The sequence below is a fragment of the Terrapene carolina genome, unplaced genomic scaffold, assembly GCF_002925995.2.
Source record: "Terrapene carolina triunguis isolate 2854851 unplaced genomic scaffold, T_m_triunguis-2.0 Scaffold42, whole genome shotgun sequence".
Taxonomy (NCBI): domain Eukaryota; kingdom Metazoa; phylum Chordata; order Testudines; family Emydidae; genus Terrapene; species Terrapene triunguis.
The window spans coordinates 51,887,298-51,908,757 of record NW_020664393.1 but is presented as its reverse complement, the minus strand read 5'-3'; the positions used below and the strand labels follow the sequence as shown (position 1 = coordinate 51,908,757).

General features: G+C 42.3%; 1 protein-coding gene across 1 annotated transcript in view; it reads right to left on the bottom strand.

Moving 5' to 3' along the window:
* Positions 1-21,460, bottom strand: part of TRAPPC12 (trafficking protein particle complex 12) — an 80,991-nt gene that overhangs the window by 38,118 nt on the left and 21,413 nt on the right. The window contains exon 3 of the mRNA XM_026655182.1: positions 20,912-21,050. Within this exon, the coding sequence (XP_026510967.1) occupies positions 20,912-21,050 (139 nt within the window). The remainder of the gene's footprint in view (positions 1-20,911; positions 21,051-21,460) is intronic.

Sequence of the window (21,460 nt, the reverse complement as noted above, 5' to 3'; positions counted from 1 at the left end):
TCTGAATGATTGAATACATGGGCTTAGAATGGAAACCATTTCCCAAATTTAATCAGAGTGGGTCATAACTAGTTTCTTGCTATATTTAATTTGAGGACCAAAGAAAATCAATGTTGTGCAACCATGTATGAAGTGCACGGAAATACCACAGACATAATGTTAACATTCAGATATGAAATTTACATACAATGACTATATGCGCCAACCAAGACTGTGGCCACATTGTGCTAGGTACCATAAAAGAAAGTAGCAAGAGACAAATCTTTCCCCGAAGAGCTTACAATCTAAACAGACAATATAGACCAACCATTATCGTCCTTTACAGTTGGGGCAAGTGACTTGCTCAAAGTCCCCCAGAGAGTCTGGGCACTGAGACTACTGCCATAATCATAACACCATCCTTCCTCTAATAGGGCAGTATTAATGGTACAAGAGTTGGGGAAAGTGAGCAGTGTGAATGGATGAGGTAATCATTTGCATGTTGGAAACACTGGGTGCTTTTGAATACAAGTATTTCAAGATGGAAGAGGTGATTGGCAGAGAGTGTATCAGTATGGAGAAAGGATTGTTATTTTTGTTTTTATACATTGTTTCAATTACCTGGAACAAAAATGAGAAGCAGCAATGATATTTGCTGATTATTATAACCTCTCAATAACAACAGTATTATAAAGGTCTGATAAATGGATTGTAGAATTCAGCATATGAAATTTAATCTCATAAGCCTATGGATCAAAGACAGGAAAAGGGAATATATCTGCTTCAATAACCAACGGATTACATGGGAAAAGAGAAAGCAAGAAGGACTGAGTATATTAATACTAATCTATGACAGAAATAAATGTGCTATATTACATAATTAATCAACCATTGGAACAATTTAACAAAGGTCATGGTGAATTCTTCATCACTGACAATTTCAAAATCAAGATTGGATGTTTTTCTAAAAAGATATATTCTAGGAATTATTTTGGGGAAGTTCTCTGGCCTGTGTTATACAGGAGGTCAGACTAGAAGATCACAATGATCTTTCCCAGCCTTGGATTCTACAGAATTAAGTGTCAACTATATTGCCTAAAAGTGTTCCCTGTACTTGGTTACCTGCTGTTCTGTGGTCTGAACTGTATTGCCTAACTTAAGTCCAGCCCTGCAAAGGGCCCTTACATAGGTGGACACATACATCCAGATGGAATCCCACTAGGGAAAGGGATGTGATGCACAAATCGAGGACTGGCTGTGTGCAGCCCTCTGCAAGATCAGAGACTCTGATTATAAACTCCTTTGGGTGGAGACCAGGTCCTCTATTATATATTATTCAGTACTGTACTGAATACACTGATGCTGATCAAATAACAAGTACACCTCCATACAGAAGTATATAAAAACAAATAGTGTGTCCTGAAATTCAAATGCATATATATTGTTAAAAGGGTTTTCTACTCTCCAGTTGATGTTTATAAGGTTTTTCTCAGCAAGGGAGAAATTGACTGGCTATCCAGCAGAACAGCGAAAGTAACACTGACAGTATTACTCACTTGAAAAGCTAGTGAACAAAAGAGAACAGCCTACTTCTACTGCCAGCTACTGGAGTTCTCCTTTAACTCAAGTCCTGGTGGTCTCCATACTGAAAGTCCCTAAATTTAAACCCTGTTGATAGCCTTTGGGGTTCTTAAAGCAGCTTTGTGTATAGTAAAAAGTATAGACAATGGGAATTTGTTTTGTTACTTTTCCCCCCAATGAGTTACCTTAGGTGTTGCTTTTAATTATAATAGGTTCAACATTTTCAGAGAATATAATTTTCAAGTTGACACTGTCCCTTTAATATATTAATAGCATAAAAGAAGGCAAAATTGAATGGTACCAGAAAAAATAAATCTCTCTTAAAAGCAAGATAGATAATCCAAAGACCTTGGAACAGATGGAACAACCAGTAAGATCAGGTAAAATTTGCTAAGGCCAAACATTCCAATTCATGTTCCAGTAAGAACAGCTGCATATTTTGACAGGTGTCATAACAAACATCACCTGATGCCAATCACCAAATTTAAAATGAGAGACCAGAATCTAGCTGCAACAGTTCTAGACCAGAAAAATGAGGATTTCAACGGCTGGCAATTAAATGTGAGTGCTTCCCCTTCACACCCAAAATGTCTAGATATGCTTCCTGATCTGCTGTCTACAGCCTGCCCAAATGCATCTTGGGTGGCAAATACCAGCAGCAATCATCAAATTAGTGCTTAACGAGGCTATGGAGCTCACTGTGAAGAGAAACTATTTAAGATTATCTATGTGTTCCTAATGAATTTCCTCTGCAAGAAAACCCTTGATGCAGAAGGAAAAATACTAATCCTAGTCTCCGGAAGTCATTTTGGATCTGTACCATTTCTTTCATACCTTTCTATAATCTTCCTAAGTACTAAACATTTTCCACCTAGAAAGGTTGTATAACAAAACAAGCATCCTTGTAAGGAGGAAATACAGAAAACTAAAAGGAGGGAGTGGGGAGAAGGAAAGACAAAAAAAGACATGGAAAAAAGGAAAAAAGAGAAAGCAAAAGGAGAGAGAAAAAAACACAAATTATTTAGCTCCAACAGTATACTTGGAAGTGCACAGGTTTATATGGAGACATAGGCACAATCTTCAAAAGTGCCTAAAGCCCATTTTCAGAAGTGACTTAGGGCTTGCCTACACAGTGGGTTAATGCGCACTATGGGAGTGTGATTTCTAAAGCACACTAATGTGTTGTGCCTAAACTGGTCTGTGCAGGCCCTGCTGGTGCACACTAAAGGTTCCAAAAGCTAATGCAGTGCTATTTGAAACAGTACTACATTAAAGAGCACTTAGGGAACCTTTAGTGTGTATCAGCAGGGTCTATACCAGGGGTCCCCAATGTGGTACCTGGGGGCGCCATGGAGCCCGCCGGGGCATCCATGTGCACCCACCTACTGGTCACCGGACAAGCAGCCGCCGAAATGCTGCCAAGAAGCAGCAACGTCAAGAAGCGGTACCGCTGAAATGCCGCCGAATTTCGGTGGCATTTCGGTGGCGACGCCTCTTGACGTTGCCGCTTCACCGCGGCATTTCGGCGGTTGCTTGTCCAGCGGCCACGGTCCTCGGCGGCTAGTCATCCGGCACCCGCCCCACGGAAAAGGTTGGGGACCACTGGTCTATACAGACCAATTAATGCATAACAAACATTAGCGAGCTTTAGAAATCACACCCCCATAGTACACATTATTCCACTTTGTAGACAATCCCTTAGTCACTTAGGCTCCTAAGTCCCACAGACTTTCAATGAGATTTAGGCTCCTCAAGTGCCTGCCATTTTTGAAAATGGGATTTAGGCACTTCTGAAAATTTTACTTGATAGTACCCACACCAAACAGACGGGATACATATAAAGCATTGGTTGCTGTTATGAGTTGAGAGGTAGTTTGGAAATCTTGCAAAAATACTTTTTCAAAGGTTTGGAGGATAATGAAGCTGGAAGAAAGATAAAGAATAGGAAGATGGCAGGACAGAAATAACAGTGGTTCTCTTACCATTGGTGACCATCGTAATTTTTCTCCACTGAAAATTACATAGCATGCTAGAATTTGGAAGTGAGTAACCAATCTCCACTTTTGGTTGTTCACTTCTAAAGAATGCCATCTAATAAAAGTGCCATGTGTAATTAGACTAAGCAGCCATAGAAGTGACTACATAACTTACCTTTTTGCCATGGTGCTGCATAAATTAACAAACAGACAAATATACCCACCCTGAACCACCTGGTGTTAACCACAATTTGTGAAATGCTGTATTAGCAGATTTATTCAAAGACAAAACAAGATAAAGGTTGAACATCAAAATACACAAATTTAAAGGGATAGTAAAGATGTGTCACCCAACACAAACAAAACAGCTGGCAAACTTCTCCAGCACCGCTAGAGGTTTTAGTATGTTTCCTGCCATCATCGGGGCTTGAGAGATGAACTCTTTGCTAACGCTGGAGGTCTGCCACAACTGCATTACACGTGGCAACAGATGGGAATGTTGACACCATATATAACAATGGTTCCACTTTTTATTTTTTTGCGCAATTTACCTGTGGAATGGATTAGCAAATGTCTTCAACCCATATGCTGACACAGCTTCTGCCATCTCTTTTTTCTCTGTTTTCTCTCACACTTTTCCTTTTCTGTCTGTTCTTTTTTCGTTGTTTTCCCTCCCCGCTTGTTCTGTTTCTTCCCTACCCATGACTTTTCTCCTACTCCCTATTCCTTCACAACTCTCTGGTAGCTCCAATCTCACTTCAATTCACCCATTCACCAGAAGGTTATTTGTTGATGGACATCCACCAATACCATACAAAACTGAGCCAAGCCACAAAAATGGGGAAAAGAAGCTTGGGCCAGGAGGCTGCTCTCTGAACCTTCGACCCTGTACAAGTGAGTTGTTCCACATACTCAGCTACTTTGGGGCCACACAAGAGCAAGGCAGAAAGGCAGGGGGCTTTCAAGCAGTCAGCTGCCACTTCACCTGCAGATGCAGCAGCACATTTGCTGTGCGACTGTGTGGCTCTGTAGTTTCCCAACCCATAGTGATCTTTTGTTTTGCTCCACGCCCCTCCAAACTAGTCTTTTTGGAACCCATCTGGGAGCAGAGGTTCCAGAAGAACTCAGGCATGAGTTATATGCAATTCTCTGCAGTAAGAGTGACATGACACATTTTTGTAATACACATTCACCAGTTATTGGCCAAAAACTCTGAATAAGTGTAGGCACAGAAAATAAATGTGCCTCTGTGACAAAGAGGCTTATGGCAAGTTTCCTGTTAGATCTTCTGTAGCTTCTTTGCGATTGCATGCACTTCCCAGGTGCAATTTCACCTAGTATATATTATGTCCCACACAAGAAATCAGCACAAGGTACTTTTCAACAGCATGAGTTACTTTACAGGTTAGCGTATTGGTACCTGAAGCACGAAGGGGCATACGAATGTTTAGCATATCTGGCACGTAAATACCTTGCAATGCTGGCTACTAAAGTGCCATGTGAATGCCTATTCTCACTTCCAGGTGACACTGTAAACAAGAAGTGGGCAGCATTATCTCCCATAAATGTAAAAATAACTTGTTTGTCTTAGCGATTGGCTGAACAAGAACTAGGACTGAGTGGACATGTAGGTTCTAAAGTTTTACATTGTTTTCTTTTTGAGTGCAGTTATGTAAGAAAAAAAAAATCTACATTTCTAAGGGTATGTCTACACTACGAGAGTAGTTCGATTTTAGTTAAATCGAATATGTGCAATCGATATTAGAAAGTCGAACGTGTGTGTCTACACTAAGGACAGTAATTCGACTTTGTCAGTCCACACTACCAGGGAAAGCGTCGACATTGGAAGCAGTGCACTGTGGGCAGCTATCCCACAGTTCCCGCAGTCCCCGCTGCCCATTGGAATTCTGGGTCGAGCCCCCAATGCCTTCTGGGTAAAAAAATGTGGCGAGGGTGCTTTTGGGTAACTGTCGTCATCCGTCAGTCACTACCGCCCTGCCTCCCTCCCTGAAAGCGCCGGCGGGAAATCAGTTCGCGCACTTTTTGATCAGTGACAGCGCGGACGCCACAGCACTGCGATCATGGATCCCGCTGCGACCATCGCTGCAGTTGTGGCCGTTCTCAACGCCTCGCACCTTATCATACACCTTTCCCACAGGCAGATGCAGAGAAATCAGGCGAGGAGGCTACGGCACCGCCGTGAGGGCCTGAAGTCGGAGAGTAGCACAGAGCTGTCAGAAACCACGAGCCCCAGCGCCCAGGACATCACGGTGGCAATGGGGCATGTGGATTTTGTTGAACGGCGATTCTGGGCCCGGGAAACAAGCACGGACTGGTGGGACCGCATAGTGCTTCAGGTCTGGGATGAATCCCAGTGGCTGCGAAACTTTCGCATGCGGAAGGGGACTTTCCTGGAACTTTGTGACTTGCTGTCCCCAGCCCTGAAGCGCAAGGACACCCGCATGCGAGCAGCCCTGACTGTCCAGAAGCGAGTGGCCATAGCCCTCTGGAAGCTTGCAACGCCGGACAGCTACCGGTCAGTCGCGAACCACTTTGGCGTGGGCAAATCTACCGTGGGGGTTGTTGTCATGCAAGTAGCCAAGGCAATCGTCAAGGTACTGCTGTCAAAGGTAGTGACCCTGGGAAACGCGCAGGCCATCATAGATGGCTTCGCCGCGATGGGATTCCCAAACTGCGGTGGGGCTATAGATGGGACTCACATCCCTATCCTGGGACCGGGCCACCAGGCCAGCCAGTACATCAATAGAAAGGGCTACTTTTCAATGGTGCTGCAAGCACTGGTGGACCATCGGGGACGGTTTACAAACATCTACGTCGGATGGCCGGGCAAGGTTCATGACGCTCGCGTGTTCAGGAACTCTGGTCTGTTTAGACGGCTGCAGGAAGGTATTTACTTCCCGGACCACAAGATAACTGTTGGGGATGTGGAGATGCCTACAGTGATCCTCGGGGACCCAGCCTACCCGCTAATGCCCTGGCTCATGAAGCCCTATACTGGCGCCCTGGACACAGAAAAAGAACTGTTCAACTACCGGCTGAGCAAGTGCAGAATGGTGGTGGAGTGTGCTTTTGGCCGTCTCAAGGGGAGATGGAGAAGCTTACTCACTCGCTGTGATCTCAGCGAAACCAATATCCCCATCGTTATTGCAGCTTGCTGTGTGCTCCACAATCTGTGTGAGAGCAAGGGGGAGACCTTTATGGCGGGGTGGGAGGTTGAGGCAAATAGCCTGGCTGCTGATTACGCCCAGCCAGACAGCCGGGCGATTAGAAGAGCCCAGCGGGACGCGCTGTGCATCCGGGAGGCTTTGAAAGCCAGTTTCAAGGCTGAGCAGGGTACCCAGTGACTTTTAAGTTTGTGGACACAGAGGCAGAACTTGCCCCCGTTTCTTTACCCAGTTGCCGTCGACTATCCTCTCCAATTACATACCCCCTTCACCCCCTTCCCAAAAAATAAAATCTGTTCTGTTTTGTTAATGGACACCGTTGTCTTTATTACTGTTTTCGCGGGAATGTTTTAAACCTGGGACGCAGACTGTGGCGGGGGGCGGGTTTAGGGTTGTGATGCAAATGATGCTTCTAAACTCCAGGAATGACAGGCTCCGCGGTGGTGGACTGGTTGTTTCAACGGAGCCTGCCAGCCCTCCTGGCCGGGACTGCGTGTATGTGTCGGCTATGTGACTGTCTTGCAGGGGGAGGAGGGTTACAGATCCCCTGCTGCGCGGCTCTGTGATGCAGGGTAAGGACCGCTGCATAAGATCTGTAACTGCCCTCCCCCGCCACCAAGTCACAGAGCAACACCACCGCCCCCACCACACAAAACATGAAAACCACCTCCCAGACTGACCAGGATAACTAGTCACTGCACTGTATATGTGCCCTGCTGCTGCACCTGCCCCCTGCTAAAGGTGACTGTCTTGTCCAATGACCAAGCCCCTTCCCCCCCCTTCAGACAGACTCCCCTCCAAAAGAAGAGGATGGAAACAGAAATGAACAGAAACGTATTCTTTATTAACAACCGCACATGGAACGGGAGGGTGAAACTTGGACGGGGTCTTGTGTGAGGCGGGTAGGAAAGGACTTTTCAAATTTTGGGGAATGAGAGCCTTCTAGTGGTAGAGCGGTCCGCAGGGGTGGAGTGAAATTTTTCACGGCCCCTTCCACCCCTCCGTGTTTGGACTTTGGGTGAGGGGGGTATGGGACTTGGTGGCGGGGCAGGGCAGTTACAGAGAGACTGCAGCGGGGCTCTCTCCTCCTGCCTCCGGTCCTGCAGAACATCCACAAGGCGGCGGAGCGTGTCCGTTTGCTCCCTCATTAGTCCAAGCAGCGTTTGAGTAGCCTGCCTGTCCTCCTGTCGCCACCTCTCCTCCCGTTCCATGTTTGCCCGGTGCATTTGGGACAAGTTCTCCCTCCACTGTGTCTGCTGGGCTGCCTGTGCTCGGGAGCATCCCATTAGTTCAGCAAACGTGTCTTCCCGTGTCCTCTTCTTCCTCCTCCTAATGTGCGCTAGCCTCTGGGCAGATGTGGCTGTGGGAATTGGAAAAAGGGAGTGAATTCCTGAGACAGAGCAATGTATCTGTGAACAGAGAACATAGTCTTTCTCTGTGAACAAGACCATGCAGAGCACCTATCACACGCGCACTGAGGACAAGGTCGAATTTTCGGCCCTCGCCTACAGTGCCTGCGGTCTTGCTGTGGCGAGCTGAGGAGCAGGGCAGGACACCGGACTTTGTCTAGATGGCAAACATGGTAAGCCGTAGACTTGTGGCCGCTTAAAACTTTAAGAGTGGCACTGGCCTCCTTTCACATAGAAAGCAATGCGAGTCTCTGCTGGCAGCAATCCTGCAAGCATGAACTCTGGCCCTGTCCCACCCCCTCGCGGCTGTAAACCGCGTGGCTGTAAACCGGCGGTTGCAGTTCTGTAATGGGACGGGCAAGCAGTCCCAATACTAACTTTCCCCTACCTAATTCACAGCAGGGAGTCATGCCAGACATCACCCTCCTGAAGGTCTCGGAGAGCCAGAAGGAGAAGATGCTCCGGGACAGCCTGCAGAAACCGGGGCCATTTGCTGCACTGCTCTGCAAGGCCATGATCCCGGAGTACCTGCTGGCGTTGTGGCAGGGAAACGTGTCCTACCACGGGGGGCCTAATAAGCTCTCCCTGCCCAGGAACCTGCTGATGAGGCTGGAAAAACACCTGCAGGAGGTGTATGAGGAGTTCTCCCCGGAGGATGTCGCCTCTATCCCCGGTTACATTGACCAGTTCTTGGCTTAGGTGCCCTTGGAGGGACAAATGACTGCAGGGTTTTGGGCACTATAATCATGAAGCGGACATTGTGCAATTTTTTGAAAATGGTTCGGACTATATATTGAGGCGCCCAAAGACAGACTAATCATGATACACTTTGCACTGATTCCCCTTTTGTTTGACTTTCCTGTTTACATGTTTTGAAGCACTTTACCCACTGTTAATATTTTCAATCTTCCTGTTTTGTTGCAAATAAATGTTTACATGTTTTAAAGCACTTTAGCTACTGTTAATATTTTAAATATGCCAGTTATGTTGTAAATAAATGTTTAGATATTTAAAACACTTACTGCTTGATCCTTCCCCTGAATCTGTGTCTGGGGTAACGGCGGGGGACGGTTGGTAGGGGATCTCTGTCAGGGTGATGAAGAGCTCCTGGCTGTCGGGCAAATCAGCGGTGCCAGCGCTGTCGACTGCCTCGTCCTCCTCATCTCCTTCTTCATCTTCCCCGTCCGCTAACATGTCGGAGGAACCGGCCGCGGACAATATCCCATCCTCAGAGTCCACGGTCAGGGGTGGGGTAGTGGTGGCGGCCGCACCTAGGATGGAATGCAGTGCCTCGTAGAAACGGGATGTGTGGGGCTGGGATCCAGAGCATCCGTTTGCCTCTTTGGTCTTCTGGTAGCCTTGTCTCAGCTCCTTGATTTTCACGCGGCACTGCGTTGCATCCCGGCTGTAGCCTCTCTCTGCCATGGCTTTAGAGATCTTCTCATAGGTCTTTGCATTCCGTCTTTTGGAGCGCAGCTCGGAAAGCACGGACTCATCTCCCCACACAGCGATGAGATCCAAGACTTCCCGATCCGTCCATGCTGGGGCCCTCTTTCTATTGGATTGCACGGCCATCTCTGCTGGAGAGCTCTGCATCGTTGCCACTGCTGCCACTGCTGCTGAGCTCGCCACGGTGTCCAAACAGAAACTGCGCTTCAAACTGCCCAGACAGGAAAAAGAATTCAAATTTTCCCGGGGTGTGGCTGGTCAGAGCATCCGAGCTCGGACTGCTGTCCAGAGCGTCAACAGAGTGGTGCACTGTGGGATAGCTCCCGGAGCTATTAGCGTCGATTTCCATCCACACCTAGCCTAATTCGATATGGCCATTTCGAATTTAGCGCTACTCCTCTCGTTGGGGAGGATTACAGAAATCGATTTAAAGAGAGCTCTATGTCGAACTAAATGGCTTCCTGGTGTGGATGGGTGCAGGGTTAATTCGATATAACGGCGCTAAATTCGACATAAAAGCCTAGTGTAGACCAGGCCTTAGTTGCATTTCCCAGATAAAGAGATTGCACTACAGTACTTGTATGAGGTGAATTGAAAAATACAATTTCTTTTGTTTCTTTTTTACAGTGCAAATATTTGTAATAAAAATTATAATATAAAGCACTGTACACTTTGTATTCTGTGTTGTAACTGATATCAATACATTTGAAAATGTAGAAAAACATCCAAAATAGATATAATAAATTTAAATTGGTATTCTATTATTAACAGTGCAATTAAAACTGCGATTAATTGTGACTAATTTTTTTAATCAAGTTAATTTGTTTTGAGTTAATCGCTTAAGTTAACTGCAATTAATTGGCAGCCCTACTTTCTATTAAAACCTCAAACTATTTTTGGATAAGAATGCAGACACAAAGGGAACATAGTCCTAGTTACAGGGAGCAAAAGCAAAAACAGCTAGAATAATAGGTGAGGCTGTTTAGACTCACACCTCTGTGTGTGTGTGTGTGTGTGTGTGTGTGAGTGTGAGTGTGAGAGAGAGAGAGAAGATTTTCCACCTTCACTGGTCACCCAGAAGTATCATCCTGGGGCTACAATACAGCTGCAACTTGAAAATCCAAGTCCTTGTAGTAAGATTAGTAACATAGTTCATGAGAAGGTGCACAGTATGAAGTGAGTTTCTCGAACTCCTACAATAAAATACTGAAGAACATGTTCCTTAGTTAGCATCTACATTTAACTTTCCACAAGACCACACAAGACAATGGGGGACTGGGTGGCTGATTTTATTTCACAGGAATAAGAAAAATGATAACACTGGAAGGAAGATAAAAGAAAGAAGGTAGTGAATTGTACATGCAAGGGAACTTTAGTAGGTCAACCTCCCAACCCTTTTATCTGTGTTGTGAATTTGGGAAAAAACACAATATATATTATCTTCAATTTCTGTAGCATTTACAACATTCAAACAGATATTTTAATATAGTGTTTAAATTTAATGTAATAGATAATGTTAATTTTCAATAGTCTATTAACCAGAAACAAGCCCAAATCATCCCATGTGTGAACTGGATAGCAATTGAAATCTTGCCTATCAATCCTCTCATAGAAACTTAGGAATCAGAAATGGAAAAAGACCTCTATTATTGCCAGTGGCTTTATAAGCTGTTATTGTGATGAACACAGACACAACTGCTATATATAATAATAGCGTAGGTTGTATACACACAAACGAAAAACCACAACCCCATGAAAAATCATATAATCCATGACTCACGAAAGCCATGACAAATATTCAGCTTCAGATGCCCCAGTGTATTATATAAAGCAGACATGCAGGCAGCAATTTCGAAGACAGCTCATTGCCCAAATACCTAGCCTACTTTCATTAGCTGTTACAAGGCAGAAAGAAGAGCAAAACAGACTTCTTTATGTTCCTCTCCCCAGAAGAAAATGTCTCGCAAGGATGACCTTTCTGTACACTATCAGCTATTGAATTCTGGATAGAACAATCAAGTCTCCTTGTAGCTAAACTTGCAACTGTGGAGAGTAAAATGAAACTCTTCCTGTATTAATGCAGAGAAACTCTAAGAATAAAGTCTGATTATAACAAACTATAGTTATTCGTTAATATTGTGCAGTACACATTAAAATCATGTGTTTGTATTTCTAGATGTGGTCTCTCAAAATATATCAAACTATTTTCTGTAACTAACTTTAGTTTAAAAGCTAGTCACATTAAAAGTATAGAATTAGAAATAAAAATAACTGTCAACAGCTTTCAAATGATGTTTACCTCTTTCTCTAGCTTAGACAATGTGTGATATGTTCCAAAATATCTGAAGGTGTGTATTAGAGGTAAGACTGTGGCTGGAGGCAAGTTTTCTAGAGACTATTTTTACTCCTGGCGATAGTGTTGATATTCTAGATATTCTGAATCAGCAGGTCAAATATAGGCAACATAGGCGGGTTATCTTATTTCACCTTAAAATGTCTCCTCATATCAAACTTGATTTCTTACCCACACTAATGTTTTCTTTTACCAAAATAATCTCTGGAACCAGGTCCAAAGTATCCACCATAAGAAAACAGGTTAGTGTGTTTCCCTTTTCAGTTTATTTTTTAAGATTTCAAAGACTAAGGCCTTGTCTATACTACTTGGGTCAGTCAACCTAAGTTACGCTACTACAGCTATATGAATAACGAAGGTGGAGTCGACATAGCTTAGGTCGACTTACTGCGGTGTCTACACCACGCTGCATTGACGGGAGATGCTCTCATTCTAGTGGAGTACTGGAGTCGACCAGAGAGTGCTCTGTGGTCAATTTAGCAGGTCTTCAATAGATGCACTAAATCAACTCCCACTGCATTGATCGCAGTAGTGTCGATCCCCGGTAAGTGTAGACATGGCCTAAGAAATGTAATAAATTCCCAGAACATTCAGCGTAAGGATTTTTTTCTTTTTAAAACAGAACTAACAGATATGGTTTTAGATAATTTTTGAAATGACTGGCTGGTCCCTTGAAAGAAAACAATCCAAGTAAACAACTTTGTTTCTTTTCAGATGCTATTCTATTCCACAAGCTGCAGACTTTTGGATTTCTTGTATATGTATAAATCTTACCTGCATGTATGCATGTGGCCACTCAAACAATTGAAAAGACAAGTATTTTATAAACGGAGCTGAAAATTTACTTTAAAAATAAGGACACCTATAAGGAAAGTTAGTGACAGTCATACTATACAGAAAAGATATCAGTACAGGAAACAGCTGAGAAAGGAGACAAGGAAATAAGAGGTAAATTAGAAAAGCTAGGGATAATTATGTAGACACAGCAGTAGGCATAAAAGAAAGACTCCAACAGATGTGTGTCTACAGAAAACTAGTTTGAGATAGAGTAAGATTAATTCTAAAAAGGGAAAAGGGGCATGCCATATCACAGGTGAAGTTAGGCTAGAGTTTGTAGTAGAGAAAGAGTCTGGAGCATTGGGCTTGGTACAAGATCTGAGGCCTGAATCAGAGGCCGTGAATTAAAGCTAGGCCAAGTATTAAAGTAGATGGTTATAAGTTTATGAATTTGGTAGAGTTGTTGCTAGCGTATTAAGTATTAGATATTTACATAAATCTATTTCAATGCTAGTATAGATACACACCAACATAGTACAAGATAAGATGGTTTGACAGAATAATGATTAGGGATGTTTTGTTCAAGATATCAGGAACAAGGAGAGGTAACAGATGTCATGAAATACATAAGGTGGCATGTAAGTTGTGTTTTCCAGTTGTTTGTCTCAGCCTATAAATGTTGGGGTACTTCACCTTAATCCTTTGTGTGGCCCTGGGGACAGCAGAAATTCCAACTGCTGACTGAGCCTCTCCTTGCTACGAGGCATTCATGTATTAGCCTGCCTATAACCACAGAGCCGGGCACTAATATTGTGCCTAGGAGGCAATAAACCTGGCCAAGTGTCTTTGTCACCAAACCATGCCTGTGGTCTTTATGAGTAACATCAAGATTTGCTGAATGAGCAGGCTGCCTTATCTGCTGTTAATAGTGATAAAATTGGAGCTTCAAGGACAGAAGCACTAGGCAGCATGAACAGCGTTATTGAGGCAACGACACTCCAGCCTTCAGCACTTGGTCTACTGAACCAGCTATCTGCGCAGAGCTGGGACAGCACACGGAAAGAACATATAGACACAACCAACTGACAACAGAGTTCTATAGGATTACATTGACTCCACAGAACCACTGTGTAGGAGGTTGCACACCATGCCTTGCCAAGCACAAAACAATTCAAAACCAGTAAATTCATTAGGAGCTCACATGCACGGACTGTAAATCTGAACATTCCAATTGTAATTATAAAGGCTGTATACACCTCACCTTCTCTGTTCACTTCAGCCTCAAGGCTGTTTGCAGATTCCAAAGAAAAGGGGATTCTGGGGTATCAGTATGTATTTGCAGAGGCAATATATTCAGAAAACTCTGATTAAAGACAAAATAGCCTTCCTTTCTTCCCTAATGAAATTGCCTCGGCAGATCCCTCTATAGATTAGCAGACAGTAGCAATGCCAACAGAAGGGTTAAGGAATAGTAATTACAGAGACCAAAACTTGTTCCTGAAACAAGCATCTGCTCTGGCTCACAAATGGGAGTAATCATCCACACAAACACATTTTTGTTTAACTGGATTTACAGTTGGCCAAATATACCACCAGTCACTTTGGAAAGCGCCACAGAAGAATGTTTGCAGTGTTGTTGTAGCTCTGTTGGTCCCGGGATATGAGGGACTCAGGGTGGGTGAGGTAATATCTTTGACTGGACCAACTTCTGTTGGTGAAAGAGACAAGGCTTTGAGCTCCACAGAGCTCTTCTTCTGACCTCACCCACAGAAGAATGAAGCAGTACAGGAACAAAAGAGTTTACAATCTGAAATACAGAAAACAGATTGAAGATGGAAAAAGGGGATGAAGCATACAAGCAGAATGGCCAGGGCAAAGGTTGCCACATATATTGGTAGTTTTTATTTTGATTGCATAAACTATCCACAAACGTCTCTCCTGTTACTCCCTGGTTGCTGCTGATAATGAGTTTTAAGGAGGAATTTGAACAGAGAGTAGTGACCTAGCATATTAGCTCCAGAAGGAGGTTCCATGCATAGAGGGCAACACAGACCAAAACGTGAACATGACTGTGGGAAGATCAGATTAATGTGGCATCACAACTTGGCCCAGTCCTGCTCTCTGGACATATACCAATCTGTTGTGATAGAATCTAACCACTGAATCCCATGTGCTTCTAAGCACTGAATAGTGACTAGAGATGGTCAGAAATTTTTTGATACGTTTTTAACTGAAAAATGCAGATTAGTTAAAACTAACACAAAGAAAGAAAAACCCACTCCAAAATAGCCAACAACCCACTGATTATGGCATTCACCCGGGATGGGGGAGACCCATGTTCAAATTCCTGATCTGCCCAATTCGGAGCAGGGATTTGAACCTGGGTCTCCTATATTCTAGGCTATAGACTCAGTCTCTCCAGTTGGAGCTGTTCCATGTTATACAAAATTAAATATTCATTGGGCCACAAAAAGGAACTGACTTGATAGCCTGCTGATTGGGGCACTTGCTTGGGATGTAGGAGATGCAGGTTCAAGTCCCTATTCTGCCTCATTCAGACTTGGACCTGAGTTTCTCACAGCCCAGGTGGGTGCCCTACCACCTGGGCTACTGGCTATTCTTGGGTGGGTCTCTAACTCGTATGTTTTTAAAAAAATTACAACAAGGTCTCATCTTCCTTCCGCACTGGAATAAAAAACGTCAAAACCTCAACGTTTTTTGTGCAACTGAATTCTTGTTTTCTGGCCAGTACTATTAGTGACTGATCACTGTTTCTAGCTGTGATCTCTCAAGCACACTCCCAGCTGCAGACCCTGTGTTTGACACCCTTCCTGAGCAATGGGATCCCCGTAGTCCAGCTGTCTAGACCCCCTACTCCAGTGCCACACCCCTTCTGAGCCCAGAGTTGCTTAAACATGTTTTCCCCAGAGTTCACCTGGCTGTGAGAGCATTGATTTCCTAGTTATACCCTTGAGGGACAACATATTCCTAAACTGTCATATGGGACAACAAGGCTGGTATCACTGGTAGTGTTGTCAACAGTGATTGAAAACTGAGAGACCTGGTGAGCTTCAGAGAACATATGAGAGGTTCACGTTGACCATATTAAGTTTAATTGACAGAGATTTTTTCTTCCACCCTCTCTCTCTCATCTACTTAGAATGCAAGCTCTTTGAGGCAAGGACAGTCTCTGACTACACGTTTGTACCGCCTAGCAGAATGAGGCCCTGATCTTAGTTGGAGGATTCCAAGCACTGCTGTAATACAAAGGTATTCAAAGAAGAGATGTCAGAGACAAAGACAGATGTCTGACTGGATTGAAGGAGACAAGTTAGAAGTAAAGAGGTAGATTTGTGAGTATCAGCTGCAACAGAACGCAAGATAGGGTGTGTGACGTTATTGATATAATCTGAGACCATATAGATCATTGTTGCAACCAAGGTCCTGTAGTGGCACCCAAATCTTGTATAAAGGGGGTCAAATGGGGTGTCTAAGACAAGGTTATGGTTTACTGGTTATGATTATACTGTCTATATGTGTGTATCAATTTTGTAGTTGAAGTTATGAATATTGGCTCTATACTGTCTGTATTTCAAACTTATGCTATGCTTCTGGGTGACATCCCAGACAAGCTGGTGTTAGCTCTGCCTAGCCTGCTTGATGGTTCATTAAGGACCATCAGCTACACAATGAACCCATTGAGAGAAGGTAAATATGCCTTAAGACTCAGCAAAGTATGCAGGAACTGGCCCATGTGACTCCAGACTCCATTTTACTGTAATTTTCCACAGTAAGAACAAAGAGGTGTTCTTACACCTGGAAAAGACTATATAAGGCTGATGCCTCATTTCCATTTTGTCTTCAATCCTGCTTCTTACCTCTGGAGGGACTTTGCTACAAACGGAAGCTCTACAACAAAGGACTGATGACCCATCCCAGCTGGGGATGTATTCCAGAGACTTGATTTGAACCTGCAATTTATTCTATCTCTGCTGCAAGCCTGAACCAAGAACTTTGCCATTACTGTATGTAATTGATTCCATTTAACCAATTCTAACTCTCATCTATATCTTTTTCCTTTTATGAATAAACCTTTAGATTTTAGATTCTAAAGGATTGGCAACAGCGTGATTTGTGGGTAAGATCTGATTTGTATATTGACCTAGATCTGGGGGTTGGTCCTATGGGATCAGGAGAACCTTTTTTCTTTTATTGGGGTATTGGTTTTCATAATCATTTGTCCCCATAACGAGTGGCACTGGTGGCGATACTGGGAAACTGGAGTGTCTAAGGGAATTGCTTGTGTGACTTGTGGTTAGCCAGTGGGGTGAGACTGAAGACTTCTTAGTCTGGCTGGTTTGGTTTGCCTTAGAGGCGGAAAAACCCCAGCCTTGGGCTGTAACTGCCCTGTTTTTAGCAATTTGTCCTGAATTGGCACTCTCAGTTGGGTCCCGCCAGAACCGCATCGTCACAGGGTGTATAAGAGAGACGACAGAGTCCAGTGGGGTTCCATGGGAAGTGGGAGCTAAATTAGGAGAAGGGAAATTAAGGGGGTAAGAACTAAAACCTGATTTCAGAGGGAGGGATAGCTCAGTGCTTTGAGCATTGGCCTGCTAAACCCAGGGTTGTGAGTTCAATCCTCGAGGGGGCCACTTGGGGATCTGGGGCAAAATCAGTACTTGGTCCTGCTAGTGAAGGCAGGGGGCTGGACTCAATAACCTTTCAAGGTCCCTTCCAGTTCTAGGAGATAGGATATCTCCATTTATTATATTATATTTATTATTATTATTATATTCTGCTGCAAGCCTATCCAATTCTGCAGGAACAAAGGATGTTAAAAGCAGCCCAGAAAAATATTTAACATTTCTTGGCTGGAGCATAAAAAGCAAATGGTTTCAGTTAGTAATTTATTAAATTTCCTGTTATTAATATTTTCAATGGGTAGATATTATGCACACTATTTAAAATAAATGTATTAAAACTAATTTGTGTAAGTTATTTGTATATATACACTCTTCTTAAAGTGCATTTTAATCACTTGCTTCAGCTATATATTGTGAATAAAAAATTCTTACTTTTATGCTTGTTACACCACAAAATTAGAAGAAAAATTAGAAAACAGCAGTGTATTGTGGATACATGTTCATGCACTTTAGCTAAAATATATGTATGATTTATGTTCATCATTTAAATTAGCTGGTTAATGATGCATAGAATCTATCTTCTTTTTATTCATATCCCAACACTGTGTAATTTAATTGAAGGCAGAATCAGAATTGCTCTGTCTCATGTCCTTTGCAAGACAGTGTAGTTCGCTTCACAAACTTGAGTCATGAAAGTTTGATAGGTGCTTCCAAGCCTTAATCTAGTACTCAGCCCAAACTTTATAAGAGGCAGGTCAGCGCCATACAATCTTCATCTGATTTCTCTTAGAAGGGCAGGTTGATATGCCTTACTGTAAATAGGAAGTGAGGCATGAGTTCAAAATCTCCCTGCTGTAAGATCTTCATTCTATGGTCTTGGCACCTCAGATATGTAAGCTTGAAATAGAATGCTCACCGACAACTCATACCTTCCACCACAGATAATTTTAGCAACTGTATGAAGTTCATGACAAGCTGTTGTTAGAGAAAGACATTTCAGATCTTGGGTGTAATGGCACTGCAGAAACAGAGTATTTCATATCCAGTCTCAGGAGGAGTCAATGCAATATCTGCCGAATAGCCTACTATATACAGTCTACTATCTAAATGCTGCATATTACTCGAAACTCTCCTGTGGCTAAAAGCCCTCATGCGTTGGCACAAACTATAGACACTTTTTTCTGGGCTAAAATTACTTATTTTTAAAGCTGAAGAAGTTGTCAACATATCACCTTTACTGCTAACATCACATCCTGAGGAACACAGCAAGAAAGAAGAAAAATACTTGTAAAGCATCAAAATGTAAAAAAAATAAAAACAAAAAAATAGAAAGTATGAAAGCTTGGAGATAAGGAGTGAGATCCTCATCCCCGCTCTAGCCCCTTTATGTAGCTTAAAAAAGCCAGAGTGACAAAAAGAGGCCCTACAAGCCCCATATCCAGCTAGGGAGAATTCCCCTAGTGTAAGAACTTGGGAAACCCACTTCCTAAGGAACTTCTTGCAAACCTTGGGGTAGAAGGGTGCTGAGAAGGAAACAGCTAAAGCTTACAGCACTGTGGAGATTCTGGGCCTCCAAGGCAGTATAAGTTACATCAAGGGCCTCTCCAAACCTCAGAACAGCCCAGGACTTCAAGAGCTCATAGATGGCTTAAAGCCACCATAATCCACACAAGATGTCCTGCGAGTTATGTTATGTATTTTAAAGGTGCTACACAGAATCTCTGCCAAGTTCACTGTCAATGACTCTGTTTGGTGATTGCCCCTCAGTTATGAGAGTTGGCTTTTGAGAGAGTCCAAACTGGTCTTTTTTGGCCATGCTGGTCTACTGAGAGGCTTAAATGGAAGAAATAAAGTCATACAATGCACTGCATTAAATAATATCTTTTTCTATAAATGTGAAGGATCCTGGATATTCTTGACATCCTTCCTTGGCAACTAATGGCTATCAACTATGAATTAGAATATTGTGGAAAGTAACTCATGGAGTTGGGAAGGCTGCTATGCCTAGTAAGAGAGAAGAACAGGAGGGTTCCCATGTAGTGCTGGACAAAGGAGCTAGTCTCTACTTAAAATGAAAATCCTGCTGCCACATGGCAACCACTTTAAGTAACAAGAACCAGTTTAAATTTAATACTCAGGGTGGAGGAGAATGTGGATCAATACATTGTAACTCTGTGATATTATAAATAACCCTACTCTCAACACTTTGAGAAACAGATTATGTTTTTTTCCCCGAGATTGTTCAAGTGGAGCATAAAACATCTCTCTTACTACTTTATTGCTTATGAATTACTGGACAAGAATTTTTTGTTCTAATAAAGAACTATGATAAATCTGGGGATCATCTAGCACCAATGCTGTGGTGTTATTAAAGTTTAAAACGCTGAAAAGCACCTATATATAGTTAGTAAAAGTTCACTTTTTGAACTACAACAGTGATACTTGAAACTTATGGAACCTCCTCAATGAGACAGCATGAACACGAGGACAGAGATCTCTTAAAATATTAGCAATATTTTTTCATGCAGCAGCAGAATTTGTCTAAAGATCTGGGGTGATCCCTATTATTAATATCCTTTTAGTTTTAATTACTAAATAGGTGGTTAATATCACATTTGATTAGTATTTTTTCATGAAAACAATTTCTAATTCTCAGATTAGCTCAGTTTAATTTTACACCTTTTTCTTACAGTAACTAACATTTTTCAATCAGTTTCAAAAAGCTTTAAGAAAAGCGTTGGAATACATTGAACAAAAGGTACAAGTAGTACAGTATGAGAAGCAGGTTATTTTCTATATATTGTAATTGGTATTATACTTTCCTTTTATCCAGACTGTGGTATTATATTTTAAAATTATAATACTAATACTATAGTTAATACGTCACTTTGTTTTTAGCTGCTTGTAACCTGCTTATAATATTATCCCCTTTGGCATTAAGAATAAGTCAATATTTCTTTTTTTTACTACCTTTTAATCTTTCTTCACTACCTATTCCTCTACTCAACTCTTAAAATGTATATTACTCCTGCAAATTTTGCCTGTTCACAGCACACTGAATGAGTTTAGGAAGGAAAGGCAAAAGAGATAATTTACTTTAACCCAGGAATCCTTTTTTCCTCATTCTGTGTGACTTTGTCAATGCACATCTGCCCACTTCCCCACCAGAAACACATATACTACTACCTTTTATTTGTATTTATTTATTTTTTTTAATTCTAAGTGAATTAGATAAAAACTATATATAAAATGTGATCACTAAATTAAGGGTAAAATACCAACTAAAACCATGTGTCTCTGGAACAGATGCTATATTACTGTACTGGATTATACGTAGAACTCTGCCTGCCTACAAATTAAAAGCTCTTGTTATCCTTTCTCTATAAGAAATTCATTAGCATAACCATTAATCATTTTCTTCTAAGCAGCAGCTAGAAGTTCACTCCATTTAAAAAATGGATGATAGTTTGGGTTCCTTATTTGAAATCTGTGTACTTAACGATGAGGAGAAGATTGTTCACAGCTGAGATAAAAGTATAGTATAAACCAAGTGCCTTACCTTTGCGTCCTGGGTATACATGAGGGTAATATTCATAGTAGAGATCAGGTTGGTCCAGGTTTCCAAATGGTTCAAATTCCAATTCTGCATTTTGGAAAAGATTCAACTTCACCAACAGTGCTAGTCTCACAAACCATAGCTAAAATGGCAACAAATATGAAAATGCCAGGTCAATTATCGGTTTCTATTGTAAATCAAACTTAAAAATTACTCTCAGTGTTTGAATCATTTCAGGTCTAGTAAATTAAAGAGTCAAAAAACTAATCTCAGATCTGCATGAGTAAAATATATATGCTTGTCATATAGCAGTTTTGAAAAAGTTAACAAAAGAGTAAAACCCAGGAAAATGATATTTTGATCAGTTGTGATGTATTGGGCCCTTGAGTGGAAGTTTCTAGAGAGATCTGTATCATTAAGTTAGATAGAATAAAGGGGCCCAAAGAACCCAAAACAGCCCTAAAACTGTCCAACACTTAACAATTTTAAACAGAGTTTGGGGTTTGGTATACAGAGACCTCAGCCTGTTTAGTACCTTGGTGAACACACAAT